This window comes from Bos taurus, chromosome 3 (genome assembly GCF_002263795.3).
Source record: "Bos taurus isolate L1 Dominette 01449 registration number 42190680 breed Hereford chromosome 3, ARS-UCD2.0, whole genome shotgun sequence".
In the NCBI taxonomy this organism is placed as follows: Eukaryota; Metazoa; Chordata; class Mammalia; order Artiodactyla; family Bovidae; genus Bos; species Bos taurus.
The window spans coordinates 105182243-105198784 of record NC_037330.1 but is presented as its reverse complement, the minus strand read 5'-3'; the positions used below and the strand labels follow the sequence as shown (position 1 = coordinate 105198784).

General features: G+C 55.3%; 2 protein-coding genes across 18 annotated transcripts in view; both read right to left on the bottom strand.

The window, feature by feature from the left end:
* On the bottom strand, positions 1 to 9046 carry SLFNL1 (schlafen like 1). 2 transcript variants are annotated; one of them, XM_024990214.2, is made up of 4 exons: positions 3176 to 9046; positions 1056 to 1535; positions 790 to 933; positions 1 to 223 (listed from the first exon to the last, which is right to left on the bottom strand). In XM_024990214.2, exons 1-4 carry the CDS (start codon positions 3560 to 3562, stop codon positions 92 to 94), a joined length of 1143 nt encoding a protein of 380 aa, XP_024845982.1. In that variant the 5' UTR covers positions 3563 to 9046; the 3' UTR covers positions 1 to 91. The 2 variants fall into 2 exon arrangements, with proteins under 2 accessions (XP_024845982.1, XP_024845983.1); XM_024990215.2 differs by having other exon boundaries at positions 1056 to 1532.
* Positions 9047 to 9140: 94 nt separating this feature from the next.
* The window catches only part of SCMH1 (Scm polycomb group protein homolog 1), a 224645-nt gene continuing 217243 nt past the window's right edge, over positions 9141 to 16542 (bottom strand). For 14 of the 16 annotated variants that reach the window (XM_059884821.1, XM_059884820.1, XM_059884819.1 and 11 more), the window contains 2 exons: positions 11321 to 11451; positions 9141 to 10302 (listed from right to left, as the gene is read on the bottom strand). In XM_059884821.1, the coding sequence (XP_059740804.1) occupies positions 10177 to 10302; positions 11321 to 11451 (257 nt within the window). In that variant the 3' untranslated portion in view covers positions 9141 to 10176. Of the gene's footprint in view, positions 10303 to 11320; positions 11452 to 11922; positions 11938 to 12224; positions 12235 to 15431; positions 15462 to 16542 lie in introns of all 16 variants that reach the window. The other 2 variants (NM_001192986.1, XM_059884828.1) reach the window with 1 other exon arrangement.

Here is a 16542-nt window from a genome sequence, read left to right as displayed (position 1 = left end):
TCCACCTCTGAGCAGCCCAGACTGGTTTTATTGGGGGGAACCTGGGGTCAAGCAGGAAAGCCCCGCATGTTCCAGGTGGGGCACTAGGCCCTCACAAGACGCAGCAGGTGCAGGAGACGGGCCTGTGCTGCTGCTGCTGCTGCAGTTGCTGCTGGAGCTGTTCCTTTTCGGCTGTCAGCGCCTGCAGCCTCTCCTCCAGCTTACTCAGCTCGGCCATCCACTTCTGAGGGGACATGGGAGAAGCCAGGTCTGAGCTGATGAGGGCTGAGACCCGGGGCTGAACTGATGGGAGGGAGGCGAGGCCCAGAGAGCCTGGAGGTGGCGGGGGGTGCCTGCTCCAGGCCACTGGGCGCCATCCTGGGCCTGGTCGGTGGAGAAGCCAGGTCCCCGGACCAAGCAGCCCTGGGGTCTTGGGCAAAGTCCTGCCAGCCTCCCAGACCCTGGGTGACTCGCCCTCCGCAGCCTCTCGCCCTGTCCTTCTGTCAGCCCTCGCCCTCTTCTGTTTTTGTGTCACCTGATGTTCCCCTCTTGAGAAAGCTTTTCTCTGGGGTGGGTCCAGCACTCACTCAGAGCTTAAGGACCTCCCCCAAGTGCAGTACACAGTTCTTGGGTTTGTCTTAAAGCTTTGACACTGTTCTCCCTGCTCCTCCAGTTACACTGCAGAGGAATCTGGGATGCAGCGGGCTTATCGCTCCCCGTGGGAGCACCGGTGGGACACCCGACGACCCCAGGCCTGCCTGGTGAATGGCTGAGGGGCCCCTCCCCACACAGCCGGCCTGGGCCACCCACCTGCCTGCACCACTCCTGGATGGCGCTGACGGACAGCGGGCCCTGGATGCTCCCGTCCCGCCGCAGGAACACCTCCCCCTGGTCGGTCTCATAGAGCTGCGGCTCGGCCTGGGCCTTGGGAGCCTGCACGCTCAGGCGGATCACCTTGGGAAGGGCAACGGCAGCTCTGTGGGCGCCGCACCGCGGACAGCGTGCGACGCCCCCAGCCCCGCCCCGGCGTCGGCCCTGCCTCGTTGGCTGCCGGGCAGCCTGGGGGCAGGGCTCACCTTAAGGAGGGTGTCGGTGGTGGAGGTGCTGACCACGGGGATGAAGGTGAGCCTGTAGGCGTCGGGGAAGACCTGGGGCTTGAAGCCCTGCAGGACGGAGTCCACCAGCAGGCGCACGCGGTCCTCGTCGCGGTGGCTGCAGCGCACACCCTGCACCAGGCCGCTGTCCTCCACGCCCACCAGCAGGCTGCCGCCCTCGCTGTTGAGGAAGGCGCACACGTAGCGCCGCAGGTGGTGCTTGAAGGCCTGGCTCAGGTACTCGCCGCCGCCGCGCTTGAACTCCAGGTTGCGCGTCTCGTTGCCCAGGAAGGCGCCTTGGAAGAGGCGCTCCTGGCCCAGAATGCCCTGGTCCGTGATGGCGCTGTCTGAGCGCGTGCCGCTGGGCCAGCTGGGGGAGACTCCTTGCGGGCCCAGTGCCCGGGTAGGAAGGGGTCGGGCCGGCCTGGCTCGCGGGGGGCTGGGGCCAGTGTCCTCTTCCTGCTGGAGTAGAGGTGGGGGCAAGTGCAGGGTGTATGCTCCTGGTAAGAGTTAGGAGCCAACCCGGAGGGACAGGCGGCCAGAACCCCCACCTCCCTCCTCACCCCGCCCTCGGGGCCCAGCCCACACAGGGCATCCTGATGCCTCTCCCGGGCGGAGGGGCCTAATTCTGCCCACCGTGCTGGGATCCATGTGGGAAACCCTGTGGGTCGAGGGTTTGAAGCAGCCAGTGCCTCCGCTCTCTTCCCAGGTGAACCATGGGAGGCTTGTGGGGAGGAGCTCTCCTTTCCACCTGGAGCTGGGACACCTGCAGCCACTCTCTGCCCTCTTGGGTTTTGCGTCGGCCTCAGAAACACAGGGTTTGATCATTCTGGAAGATGCCTCAGCGCCCTGAGGTCCCCTGTGACCCAGCTGCAGGTCTCTGAATTGAGAGGGCCTCCCAAAGATCACACCCTCTTCCTAGTCTCCCTGAAAACCTGGCTGATAGGGCCTGAGTCTCTCCCACCCCTGGGCCTTCCTGAGTCCCTTTCGTGGTTTCTGCTGTGTGTGAGGGCTCCAGGAGCAGCCTGCTCAGGACCGCTGTCCTGATCTGGGTCTCACCGACCGACTCCCTACCTCCAGGCTCTCCTCATTCTCTTGCTGACCCCAGATATAAGTCCCGAAGTCACTCTGTCCTGATAAACCCTTCCCTGGTTCCCTGCTGCCTTCCAGCCTTCAAAAGCGGCTTCCAGGGCTGGGAGCTTAGTGCAGGCTGGGGTGTGGTGATGAGAGCCACTCCCAGCCCTACCAGCAGCTCCCAGAGAAGACAAGCTTAGCAGAGACTCGAGAGAAGCCTCAATGTCATATAAACATGCCATCAGGCCACAGGTCTTGAAATGTAAGCCCATTTAGCTCTGCAACAGTTTAAATGTCATGGAGCCTTCATCCAGAAGGAAATTCAGTTCAAGGATTCAAAATTCAATTCAAGAAGGACAATTCAAGACCACCAGCCTACCACCTCAAAAGTGAGTTGACTGTTCCCTCCTCCCCCACAAAAGCCCACTTTTTCTGGCACTGCTGTGGTCTCACAGCCCTGCCCGCCGGCTTGATTTTGTCAGTCCCCACCCTGGGCAGCCACCAACCACCCTGCAAATGCCGCCACACCCGGGCCCCTGGTATGCACCCCATCCCTCTGCTAGGGATGTCCTTCCACTGAGTCGGTCCCATTGCCTAAGCCCCAGCCTGGGTTTCATTCCCTGGGGAATCTGTCCTCAGAGATCAGTGAGGTCAAGCCCTGCTCTCTGCTGCGCTGCCCCCCGGAGCAGGTGTCTGTCAACTGAGTGGATGAGCTCGGCCAAGGAGAAGGTCAGGACCCCTGTATATGCTTGGGCCTGGCCTGGCCGGACCCACCTGCTGGCTGTAGATAGGCGTAGGGAGGGTCTGATACTCAGGCTTTCACCTGCTTCCAGGCTGGAGGCAAGCTCCAAGGGTCAGTGTCCCTCTGGGACCTTGGTTATTTGAGTAGCAGCCCCAAATTTGCCAATTTGTCCCCAATTCCTTGAAGACACCCCTCACGCCCACCAAGCAAGGCCATCCATACCCAGGCCTCTCCCGAGGGAGGCTCTGGGGCTGGCGGGCCCCCTGCTGGGGGAAGCCTGGCTTACCTCTCGGCGGTTTGAAAGCTCCCGGCCCTCACCCAGCACTGGCTCCTTCCCGCGGGCCACCAGTTCCTTGATGATCTGGTGCTGCCCCCAGGCCCTGTGCAGGCGCCGGGGCAGGGAGGCCAGGGTGTCTTCGGGGGTGGCCACCTGCACCAGCGCGTAGGCCTGGCGTGGCCGCCGGACGACCTCGATGTGCTCTCGAGCCACCGGCAGTTCGAGCCGCTCCAGGGCGTCTCTCAGCAGGCAGCTGAGGACTGGCACCGAGAACTGGGGGTTCAGGTGGCCCACGTAGAGAATGTGCCTGCTGGGAGCTGCCTTGGCACCTGAGTCCTCAGGCGGGGGCTCTTCTGGGGGGAGCTCCCGCAGGGGCTGCCTGCCTGGGGGCTCCATGGCGGGGGTCAGGGGTGTGCCTGTGTTTTGGTGGTCTCTTCCTGTGAGTCTCTGGAGGGGCCTCCCCTGGAGGGGCTTCTAGGATTCCTCACCGCGGGCTGCTCCTCCCAGGGCCCTGGGCTCTCAGCCTGGCCCAGGGCCTCCCAGGGGACTCGGGGAGGCCGAGGCTCTGGGGAGGTTCACAGATTGACAGGGGCTGAGGAGGGCCAGAGAGAGAGAGGGTGGGCAGAGGGCCAGCAGGAAGGGCCCTGCCACCCACCCAAGGCCTAGGACAGGGAGGAGGGGAGTCAGAGCTGAGCCAGCGAACAGAGCATGTGCGCCTGCCGGTCCATTTCCACAGAAGGGAAGACTGAGGCGATACGACCCAAGAGGGGCAGAGGCAGAACTCAGGTCTCTGAGGGGCCCCCATATCCTGTCATTGGCCCCAGCGGGCCTGTCTTCCCTCAGGAAGCCCCAAGCTGGGGCGTTAACCCAGGGCTCTGAGGATTAGTCACGGACCCCTTGGGCTTCTTGCCTGCTCTGAAGCTGGTATGAGCCCAGCAGAGGCTCTGAAGGGGTCAGGCTGGGTCAGAGGGTTTAGAGAGAGGTTCTTATGCTTTGGGTACACTGATGGAAGCTGTGGCCCCTCACAGGACAACAGCATTTGCATATATACGTATAATTTGAGGTTTGTCTAGACCAAATCCTCTGGTTTGGGTCCAGGGAGCAGAAGCGAGGACGGGTCAGAGCTGGGCCCTTGGGTACGTCCCCCACCACCTCTCACTAGGCCAGGGACCTTGCTCCTGAGCTGTGCACACACCAGCCCCTCCACTCACCCACACACACCCAGCCTCCAGTCTCTGTGGCAGGTATGGCTGGCCTGCATCTTTTCAGATTGGATCCTTAAGGCAGTCAGGGTCTGGGGGCCACCACTGCTGGAGTGGGGATGTTCAAGGCAAACGGGAATAGGGGGAAGTGGAAGGCCTATGACCCTCATGTCCTGATGGTTCCTGGGGGAGCATGGGAGGTGCCAGCCCTCAGCTCCCACAGACCCCTGACCCCTGGCCAGCAGCTCCCCAGGGCACTTAGGGGCTTGGCTCAGGAGGGGGAGCCAGGGCCGTGGGAAGTGGGCGGGGCCTGTGCAGCCACCTCTGTGAGCTCAGGAGAGTCGACAATGCCTCCAGCAGGTAGGCTGTGAAGAGGGTCAGGAACACTTCTCCCTGACGCCCCACCCCCATGTAGACAGACGTCACCTGCAGCTTGGTGCAGGGCTCCTTCCGGACAGCTCCTAGAATCCAGGGGCTGAAGACACACTTCCTCCCTCTGCCAGGCCTCTCCAGGCCCGTGTGCCCACACTGGGCCTCACCTCCCACCTCAGTCACCAACCCCAGGCTCCCTGAGTGGGGATCAGAATGCAGTTGGTTCCAGCGCTGCAGAGATGGTTCCTGTCCTGAAGAGCCCTGAGAAATAGGTCAAGCATTGCCATCTCTTTTGAAGGACAGGGTTGTCACCTGCTATTCGACAGGTACCAAGATTCAGGTGGTACACGGTCTTTATTAATGCAGACGCCTGTTCTTGGGTGGGTGGGGGCTGTGATGGTGCTTTTCACTACGCAGATGTAGGCAGCACTTTCCCACTGCCTCTGCAAGCTCCAATGGGGCGCGGGGCAGAGGGTGGTGTCCAAGGGCAGGTGCAAATGTTGACCTCCTCTTCTGAGCAGCCCGTTCTGAAGATGCTAATGAATTTTTGTTTCCCTGAGGGACTGAGGCAGAAGCTTGGGTGGGGAACCTGAGCGACTGTGGTGTGGGGGCAAGGAAGAGGCCCCAGGCCCTGAGAGGTGGTACTGTGAGGCTCTGGGGAGGGGCTCTGCAGCCAGTGCTGCCTGGTCTCTGCATCCATGCCAAGAGTTACGGGGTAACAGCTCTAAGCTCTCCGGGGTCCTCCTCTTCAGGCCTTTCTAGACTCTGCCATCATAAGCTGTTCTCACAGAAAGTGTACAAGGGGGGCTGTGGCTGATTTAGGCTGTTAAGCCATGTTGAGTTAGGCAGAGACCGACAGCGGGCCAGGAGAGGTGCCCTGACAGATGAGACATGTACCAGAGACATGTACCAGGGTCCTCACTATCAACCAGCTGTTTGGCATGAAATTTCCCAAACGGATTTGAGTGCCAAATCTTTCCCCATTCTTACTGGAAATCTCTTTCAATGATTGTATTACATATTTCCCTGGGCTCTGTTAACCTTCTGTGAGTTGAACATCAGTTCCATCTTTTTTTGGCTGGGGGGATAAAAACTGTCTTTCATTGTAAGCACTAAATACATTTTCAAAATGATATTTTAAATACTGAAATGCACTGCAGTGTAACTGGGTTATTTACAGCACCCCAGGCTTTTGTAGGACCTAGGTGGTGGCGGACGTGAGTTCAGTGTTGTGGAACAAGCAGCTCCCTTCAGTCGTCTTACTGGATGTCTGTGACCTTACTGACAACCCTCCTTGGCACTGGAGGTAAAAGACTTCTTGAATTTAAAGAATGTGAGGTGGGCCCAAAGATGAGGGGCAGAGGGAGGCTGTAGATAGGGCTCTTCTCACGTTATCTGGACAGTGTCCACTGGGTGGCGCCCGTGGCTGGGATCCCTGACACCACAGAAAGCATGGGTGTCTAGCAAGCTGCCTAGGAACCCCTAGGTTCCTAGGGGAGGGGTGTGGGCGGGGACTGAGCTCAGCCTTATGCTGGAGAGGACAGGATGCCAGGAGAGCACACTCTGGGACTCAGGGGAGGGCGGGGTGTAGATAGAGGCAGCCTTCACCCTTTGGCCCCAGGAACACTCCAGTCTGCCTTGACTCCTCCCTTGCGTACCAGCGGCTGGGGGATTCCTGCCCACCCTCTGACAGGGTCGGCCCACAGCCCAAAGGTATCTCGGGCCCGGTGCCTATACCCTGGGACCTACTGGCCGCTGGCCCCTGGAACCATCCTCAGCGGCTTTGGTTGTTGCAGGCCAAGCACAAATACATAATTCTCTCACTTGGCCTGCAGGTTTCCAGCTGTGGAGCTTCCCTGATGAGATGGGGGGACTTGGGCCCTTAAGTTAAAGGAGACTGCAAAAAGCAGAGGGACGACAAGGGGAGGAGAGAGTGTCTGGAGTCCCTCAAGCAGAATGATTTCCATGCTTTCAGCCTTGGTTGTAAAGATGAGCAGCAAGTCACCTGTGCTTCTTCTGAGGAGGGGTCATGGCATTGGGCATGAGGGCAGAGACAGTGTGTCTACTGGGCCCACCAGTGCCACAGGCCAGAGAAGGGCCTCAGGTTGTTCCACAAAACACCAAAGAGGAGTGGTGTGGACACTTCCGCTCAGGACTAATGGCCGGGACAAGAGAGACAGCGCAGAGCCCAGGGACACAGGCCATGATGTGGCTGGCAGGTGGGGAGTGGTCACAGGGGAGGGGGGACAGGACATAGAGGTTCTCAAAGGATTCAGCCCTAAGTGGAGCCTGGACTTTCTCTCCTAAAGGGCCTGGGTTTTTCTCTCGTCATGCTCCTTAGCACCAGAGTCAGCGTCTCTCCTTGTCATGGCGATGAGGGTGGGCACGGGAAGCTGCTCTCGGGAGGCCTCTGTGCTCAGTCCTGCTTTCCCACGTGCCTTCCCCCTCCATGGGTGGCTGCCCTGTCGGGGTCAACGGTGTGGCCTCACCTGCCAGAGACCCCGTCAGCTTCTTTGGATGACTCTGGGTCACTATTAGAAAGCTTGGCTTTGTGAAATAGTTTCAAAAGTTTAGGCTGGGTTTTTTGCTTTTTGTTTCTCATAAACGACATTCAATTCAATTCAATCCTGCCCAGGGGCTAGGGCAGCATGAGTAAAAGGGTAACAAATCCTCTCTTCTGTAGAATTTGGTTACCTTTCTGGTTCTGTTCCCTTGGAAACCAGATAAAAATGGAGTGTCAACCATTTCAAAGAAACAGTGCTTACAGTAGAACTGCCCCCGATTGTCAGTCACCTGGTCTAGGAGTGCAGTGCATGGACTGAACGCATCCCTTCCTGTGGGGCTTCCTAAGGGCAGGGCTCAGTCGGCACGTCCTGCCCAGACCTGGAAGCTCTGCTGCTGGCAGTAGGGAGTTACTGGCTGCCCTGGGGTGTGATACTTCTAATCCAAGGTGAACCCCACTTCTCCCTGGTATGTCTTATCCCCTTAAACCTGAGCTGCAACCTGGGTAATAGAGGATAGTCCTGGGTGACTGTGGGCTCTGTAATGACTACCCCACTGAAAAGGCCTGCTTCTTACTGCCCTGCTGGTAGCATTTGCAGTCTGACAGGAGCCTGTATAGTCCGCATGGTGAGCGGGATCTAAGACAAAAGCCACCTGTTGGGTGTTGCAGGCAGTATGATGTCTCACACCCCTCATTAGCTATGGAATTTGGGGCAGCTAACTTCACCTCTCTAAGCTTCAGTTTCCTCATCTTTAACATGGGGGAACATGGTGGCTATCTCTGAGATGTACCGAGGTTTAAGAGAGCTAATGTATATAAACAACTTAGCATAAGAAGTCCTTAAATAGTGTTCCCTGATGACCTGACAAGAGGCAGGGTGAGGTGGGAACCACTTTGCTCCACAAGCCAAGACTGGCAGCATGTTTGGCCTGCCTGTGTATGTTGGTATTACTCTCATATTTAGAAGTTCATCATCAGGGCCCAGGAAGGCCCTCTTTGGGAATACCCTGAATGAACCGCAAAGCCCACTGGACACAGGTCCGGGAATCTGTGGAAAACGGGCTTATTCTGGTTCAGCAGCCCTGACCCCGACTGCTGCAGGGGGGCCCAAGGTTATACTCTCAGAGTGGCCAAGTGGAAAAGACCATGTTGCGACCAACCAGTCACTGGTGAGGGCAGGTAGGATCCTCAGAGGTCTCCTCATCTAACCCCCTAGAGCCAATCGGGCCCAAAGATGGGAAAGGACCCACCCAAAGCATCACAATAAATAGCTGCACTGGCTGGGACCTCGGCCTTGGAGTCAAATTACTTGGCTTTAAAGGCCTCCTCTGGCAGTTTCTGCCTGCATGATCAGAGCTTCAGTTTCCTCATCTATAGTGGGTCTGCTGTGAAGGTCACCTGGGGGCATCTGATTCGCACAGAGCAGCGTGTGGGGTGCAGTGGTGTGTCATTCTAACCAGGTCACGCTGCGCTGCGGCCCCTTCATACACAGGCAGGGGCTGGACTGGACTTCCTGGCCCCTGGATGGCACAAGGGGCGCCCTGCATCTCCTCACCCTGCCACGGAGGGTTGCTGCAGCTGCTGGCCCTAACGCTGTCCCTTCTGCTCGGGCTTCCTAGGGCTGCCGTGCTCGCTGCTGTCTGCTGCACCAGGGCAAAGCCCTTTGAGGGCAGAGCATGGACTGCACACTGGCTCCCTAGGGGCTACGCAAGGCTGGGCCTCAGCGGGCCTCTGGCAGACAGCCTGTTCTTTAGGGACTGCTGGAGTCACAAGAACTCAGGGGGCATCCTGTCCAAGTTTCCTCATAAATAAAAACGAGGAGCTACGACAAAGGCAAGGGGAATGACCTGCCCTTTGGAGGCATACTGATTTGTCTGCTGACTGATTGCAAAGACACTGGCATCTATATTGTTTTTTATTTATAAACAAATTGACATAAAATAAGTCCAGATGGCAGCAGGGGCAGCTGAACTGCTGACTTGCTTACAAAAGAAGCCTGCGGACAGTGGAGTGGGTGCAACCAGACTCCAGCCTAGAGACCATCCTCTCCCATCCATCTTAGGGCCTTCTTGGCTTAAAACATTGGGCCCAACCTTCTTTGGCAGCAATTCTGGCCAGGGCAAGGAGCTGTGGCGGGGCAGTGCAGGGCAGGAACGCCTGTTCCCACAGATGAGGCTGGGGCTGCAGAGGGCCCAGCGGAGGGAGAGATGGGAGATGACAGGGACCCTCTCCTCCCTGTGCTGAATGATGTGGTCAAGGCTTGGTAGGTCTGTCCATCCCAAGGAGAAAGTGCCTGGGTAATGTCCTCTGAGAAGGGGCCACAGCTCTCTGGAGAGGGCCTGTGTGGGGCCAGGGCAGTGTGGTCGCCCTCCTCCTGAAACCAGTGTCTGGAGCAAGAGGGGTATGACTGGAGGGCTTGCCCAAGTGCCAGAAACAATAAATTAATAAAAGATCTTTTTTTAAAAAAGGTAGAGGTTTGCACCATGAGTTTGGGATCTGTGGATCTCGTGAGGAGAAGGCAGGAGCTATGGGAGCCACACCACCAGGCCCAGCAGCTGGTGAGGGAACTGGGCGTGAGTGTCGCTTCAGAGCTTCATCTTTCGAGACCTCATCAGGTCAGCTCCTTCCTCCATCACCTGGAAGGTGTTCAGTCTAAACTCCTGGAGGGAGGCCACCCAGGCTTGTGAAATAAATACACGGGACCTCAGAGCCAAGATGGGGCTGAGGGGAAGAGCAGTGCCTGGGCCGCACACCCCGCTCCTCGGTCCTTCATGGAAGGACATCTCATGGCAGGAGGGGGCAGTGGTGGCTCCACACAGCCTCCTGGAGTCCTGAGGTGGCCCTGGACCCCGCTGAGGTGCCCGATGGCCCTCCTTTCTGGGAGAAGAGCCCCCTCTGCCGGACCCTCGGCTGTCCAGGCTTCACTGCCCTGCTCAGAACTTGCCCTGCTTCAGCCGGTCAATGTGGTAGCAGAGCTTGAGGGCAGGCCCCAGCTTCAGACCCATGTACTTCATCATCGTGTCACTTCGCAGCAGGAGCAGGGCCTTGCCATCGATCTCCTGGAGGGAGGAGGGGGGTGCCATCAGAGGCCTGGTCCACCCAGGTTCTCACCAAAGACCATCCCGGGAGGTACCAGCCACATGGAGCCCTGTGAACCTGCTGTGACACTGAAGCCTACGTGTTCCATCCACCTTCTGTCTCTAACCACCCCTCTCCAGCGTCACCACTGAACCCCCCAGGTTAAGCTCTTCATGCATATTTGTAGGAATCTCCTTTCTCTTGGGCAGCCGTCCCAAACCTCTGAGATCAAGCTCAATCCCAACTCTTCCCAGGAAGCCTCCCCAGTCAGTGTCCTTGTCACTCATCACAGACTATTTCTGTATTGACCCTCAAGGGCTATTTGGAAAGTCACCTTCCTTCCTGGGCAGCAGGAGCCCTCCTCATGAGCCACACACAAAGCAAGCACTCAGTGAGCAGCTGTGAGACCCGCAGGACTGATCTAAGAGCACTCTCCAGCCCACCTGGCATGAAGAAGTAGATGACCCATGAAAGCAGCGGAGCTCTTCTGAGTACACAGGGTACAGAACAGCACCAAGCAGCAGGGGCTACTGGGAACCAGGTTTGAGCCCCAAATCAGGAGTTTGGTCATTGCAGGGGGGTCCTTGGCAGTCCCTGGCCACAGGGCCAAATGGTCACTTGACAAGATGCTGGGGCTCACAGCAGATAAAGTAGAGAATGGGGTTCTGATGAGGTTGGAGAACTGGGAGCCACACAACAAGGGACTCTCTAACCTGGCCTTGGCCTTAGACCACGGCAGGTAGAGAGGAGAGCAGTGCTCCTAGAAGAGGAGAGTCCTGTCCTGGGACCCAGCAGGAGTGTGGCTGAGTCAGGTCCAACACTAAAGGGGTGTGCAGTGCCCAGTGAAGGCCATTTGGGGCCAAGACTCTGTCACTAAGTTTGCATGGTTCCATCTGTGCTCAGTTTCAAGGGACTTGGAACAAATATGTAGCTTGTGCCCTTTAAGAGTCTAAGCAAGACACCCGGTAGATATAGGAGAGGTCAGGCAGGGACACCTACGTGTTTGCGAAAGAGGTCAGCATGGGGTCCAAACTGGGGATCAGCTTCCCGGACAAACTGCATCACATCCTCAACCGTCCACGAGGAGGGGTCCCGGCCACTCAGTCGAGAGGCATCCCGGCGGTCCGACCCTGCAGGACAGAAGGACACCTGCCGTAACGGGCGGGGACTGGGCTGTAACTCGCCTGCACTCTCCACAGCCTGTCCCAGGGGCCCTGTGTGACCACTGGGCTTAGAGCAGTGCCAGAGCAGAGGAATCAGAGGTGACTGAGGGCAAGCCGGGTTTCTCCACAAAGGGAATGAGGACCTGAGACGCTTCTTCACTCAAATCTTAAGTGTAGGTCTGATTCTGGAAATGGTCAGAAGGAATTTTACACTGAGGTTGTGACTGAGCCTGGACCTGAGTCAAGGGTAGTGATGAGGTGAGAGTATTATCTGTGTTGGGGTAGAGGGAGGGGCTGGTAGGTGAGGCTGCTTTTGCCTTGGCTCTGGGGACCATTTCTAGAGATACCTCAGGAGCTGGGTAAGATTAGAGCTAAGACCTTGGGGCCCAGGGAGAAAAAAAAATGGCAGATAATAATAACCTGTGTCTCTTCCAAGGCCTGGAGAATAGTTGACTTCATTATAGCCAAATACTTGGAGGCAGAATACAGCTTTGCCTTGGCTGCCAGGAATCTCAATGTTAATTTAGTGCTCTGCTTAGAGCTTTTATTTCAGTCTTGGCCATTTCCCCAGTGGGATCTGAGCTCTCTGTACGGTCATCACCTGCATGACTCTCTGGCAGGCTTCATCCCCTCTGCCTGGAATGTGCCCCCTTCTTGCCCTTCAGTTTCTCCTTTCCTTCTGGCAGACTCTAACTTAACTAAACAAGAGCTGGCTTCAAGGATCAGCTCCTTTATGAAACTTTTCCAGGTCTCATCCTGAAAAAATTGGTCTCATAAAAGCATTTCACGTATCTCTTGGTTACAGCTCAATCTTTATACACTTTTCCCCATCACATCACTCTAATAATCTCTTCTCCATAAAGCAGTCAAAACAACTTTTAAAAAGTAATTGGATCATGTCAATCAATACAACAGCTTCAAAATGCATACCTGAAATAAGACTGAACCCTTTACCATGGTCTAGAAGGTACCCCATCATCTGGCCCTTTCTGCTTCATCTCTCCCTTCCCCCCACCCTTTACTCACCAAGCTCCAGACACGCTGGCTTTCTGCCTCCTGAATAAGCTATGCTTTTATGCTTTGATCCAGACACACAATTTCCGCTGTCTAAAATGTTCTTTTCCTCACATCTTTGCATACCTGATGCCTTCTCAACATTTGGGTTTCATCTCAAATGCTGATTCCTCTGAGAGGCCTTCCTTGACATCCAAATAAAAGTACTCTATTCCCCACACATCACTCTTTATCTGATTACTCTAGTTCACCCCCACCAGCCTAAAACAATCACAACCTAAAAACAGTCTCACGCATTTATGTTTATCACCTGTCTTCTGTTCTCTGTTAATCCTTCTGATACTGTGATTATTAATAAGAAACATACATATCTGTGTTCATTCTCTTTTCTGGCACAGCACTTAAAGTCCTGGGAATCTCCTAAGAGGTCAGTGTCATTTGCTATTCCAGGCCTCATCCAGGTGATGAGGCAGAAAGGGCCAGAGGGTGGGGTACCTTCTGGAGCATGTTAAGAGGTCAGAGTGTTGTTTGCTATTCATAACAAGTCCCTGTCAGTCACATCTGAATATGCTAATGAGGTACTTCTGGAAAGTCCTAAGGATGGGGCTGTTTGTCAGGGGAACCAATCAGGTGACTAGAAGTTTTGGACCTTTCAGTCCTGCCCTCTCCAATCTTTAAGGAAGGGAGAGGGGCTAGAGATTCAGTTCAATCACCAATGATCAATGACTTAACAAATCTTGCTGACATAATGAAGCCTCCATAAAAACCCCAAGGACAGGGCTTCAGGAGACTGTGGGCTGGAAGGAATCATGGAAGCCAGTCAGAGACACAGGTAACAACCTGGACTTTGAATTGGCATCTGAAGTTGGGGGGTGGTCAGTCTTGTGGGACTGAACCCTCATCCTGTGGGCTCTGACACTTCCTCCAGGGAGTTAGTGTCATAACAGGGTTAAACTGCGGGACGCCCAGCTGGAATGGTGGACTTGCTTGGTGTGTGGAGACCTGTACTTCTGGCGGGGGAAGTGAAGCAGTGCTGAACAGAGTGCTGAGCGTAGGGAGACACACAGGAGGAGAGAGTTTTCCTTTCACAGCACACAAGAGTGCCTGCTCTGCCAGAGACCACGATCAAATATGTCTGCTAAATGAATGAATGATCATATGTAATAGTTCCATGTATATTTTTCTGTCTCCCCCACCAGACTAGATCTGTCTTGAGGCTGAGGTGACTTAAGTCTCAAGGCAGGGACTCTACCTCAGAGCTCCTTACATGGCTCCATCTGGGGCCTTGTTGGGCTTGGGGTTGGGAAGCAGTATCCTGGGCTTCTCTGTCTCAGCCTTCCTTAGAATGCCCTCTGCTCCTGCAGGCCTTGCTAATGGATTCTTCTTATTCTTCCACACCTAATCTGTCCCTGGGCTGGGGGAGGCCACAGTGGGTGTGGAGATGGCTTTCTCCTGTCTCCCCATTGCTGCTTTTAGACCATCCTCCAACGGAAGCTAGTGTTCTTCAGAGGCCAAACATGTACTGAGCACCTGCTTTTCCTGATCACATACATTTTCAAATCTCTGGGTTTCTGCTCTTTGTTAAGTGAAGACTTTTGGGGATTTAACTCACTAACTTCCGGTTCCACCTAATTGCTGCCATAATCCTCTGAGGAAATCCATCCAACTGCCTTGCTTTCAGTGATTTCATTGCTATTCTACTTCAAATACCCACTACCAACATCACTGTCTAGTTCTTGGATCACTTGGAACAAATCCACTTCATAATTTTAAACACCCATCTCTCTGACTCCAACCGCCCACCTTTCCAACTCTCTTGGGACGTACGTCCACTATGACCATTATATCACAAAGACCTTTAGCACATCAGACTTACAGTCTCCCCATCCTTCAGGCGTCTCTCAGCCCTGCTTCTATCCCCGCTGTCCGGAGGCAGTGCTGATGATCTAAAGCACACCTCCTCCAGCTCCACTGATTACATGCTCCCCACCCGCTCTTGTCCTGTTAGCTCAATGTAAAATCTTAACTCTCAAACTGTCTTTTCTCACCCACATCTAGGTTTCTAAGAACCACAGAAGAAAACCGAAGGCCTTGCAAACTGGTCTCCAAGCTCCAAACATTGCAAGACCTTTGCTGTTTCTGCAAACCATCCCCTCTTCCTTGACCTATTTCTCCTGTATTCTTTATGGCTCATCCCATCTCCCAGCACTCCTGAGCCCCTCCCTGCTCAGCCCTCTCTCTATTCACTCATGGCCACAGTCTTCTTCCAGTCTCAGAGAGAAAGGTTTGCCTTCTTCTGTCATAAGACTGACCCTTAATCCTTCCCAACACCTCCAAGGCCTTCATTTCTCCTCTTTCCTATATTCTTAATTTCTTCTTCATGGAAGGCTCAGGCTGTCTGCTGACAAACATGCCCAGCATGCACCCACTCTGGAAGACCTTCGTCACCTCCTTCTTTTCCTCATCAAACTCTCCTTGATATGCCTACCCACAGCAAACCTCCCTCACTAGCCTCCAGCACCACTGAAGCTGCTCTTACTAAGATCAGCAATTACCTTCTAATCACCATTTCCAGTAGGTATTTCTCAGTCCTTATTTTACTGAACCTTTTTGGGTTATACTCTTCGTCTCTGTACCCCGGCCACCACAATATCAAATTCTTCTGCCTCCCTCACATCTGAGTGCTCCTCTGTCCCCTGTAGGATCCTCTTCCTGCTCCCTCCTCCTCAACTTTGTTGGTCCCTAGAACTTTCTTTGGTCAACTGTTCTTTTTATTCTACACAAAATTCTGGGAGGTGGGTGTCATTTTACTCTATAGCTTCAACTTCTATCTGCTAACTCCTAAATATGTAACTTCAGCTCAGTCCTCTTCCCTGAGGATCAGACCTGCATAGCCACTGCCTGCTGGGCATCACCTAGACAGACCCATGGGCTCCCTCCCCTTCTCTTCTATGGTTGGTTCCCTCTCTCAGAGAATGGCACCATCCAGTCAATCACCCCTTCTAGAAACCTGGGCAACATTCCCACTCCTTCCTCCCAACCCTTAAATCTGACTATATTTACCTCATGAAGAGTTTTCACATCTATTCTCTCTTCTACAAACCTACCACTGCCCTAATCTAGGCCTTTATCATTTTGGGTGTGGCCCATTCTAGTAACCTCCTAAGTGGTCTCTCTAGTCTTGTCCTTCCTCAAATCCATCCTCAACACAGTAGTCAGTGACCTATTTCAAACACAAACCTATTTAGGTCTTGCCTCTAGTAAAAGTCTCCAGAGCTTCTTATTAGTTACAAGATCAACCCCAAACTCTTTTTTTTTTTTTTTCTTTTGGTGGTGGTGGTGGCGACGGCGGCGGTGGCGGTGGTGGGGCCGGCGCCGCCGGCCTCGCGCCCAGTCACCGGCCCACGGCCTCCGCAGCTACCTCGGTCGGGCCTCCTCCCCTCCCGCCCGTGACCTCCGCCTCAGGGGAGCGCGCCCATGGCCCTCGCGCCCCAATCCCGTGCGGGAAGACAGAGCGAGCCGCGGCGGACGCCTCGTCGTCCCTTTCCCCGCAGCAGCCCGTGCCCCGGCAGCGTCCTGCCTTCGGTCCGCCGCCCTTCCGTCCCCACCCCGGCGCTCTCCGCCCCAGCCCCCACCACCGAGCCGCCTTCCCCGGCTCCTCCACTAGGTGTGGCGGAGGCGGCGGCCGACCCCAAACTCTTTAACATGGCATTTAAGGTCCTCTATGGTACAACCACTGACCCTTCCAGGATTTTCTCTTTGAAGCCCCAGAATTACCCTTTGTTTTTCAGTAATACCAAACTACATATACTCGCTGGTACAATCTGTGTTAGTTCTCATCCCTCTGCCCTTGTCCATGCTGCACGCTCTTCCCTGGAGAGCTCTCCCCCACCTACCACAACCCCTGATACATTCACACAGTCAACTTTAAAACCTCAGACACTTTCTCAAGGAAGCTTACCCTGGATAACAAGCTTGAGTGAGGTGTTCCTTCTTTCAGTTTTCATACAACTCATCTCTGCAGCCACACTCTGGATGTTATTT

Coding starts and splice junctions, on each gene's coding strand:
- SLFNL1 (XM_024990214.2), bottom strand. CDS start 3,562: ATGGAGCCCCCAGGCAGGCAGCCCCTGCGGGAGCTCCCCCCAGAAGAG. Junction 934..1,055: donor CCACCGACACCCTCCTTAAG/GTGAGCCCTGCC, acceptor GCCCTTCCCAAG/GTGATCCGCCTGAGCGTGCA. Junction 224..789: donor TCCAGGAGTGGTGCAGGCAG/GTGGGTGGCCCA, acceptor ATGTCCCCTCAG/AAGTGGATGGCCGAGCTGAG.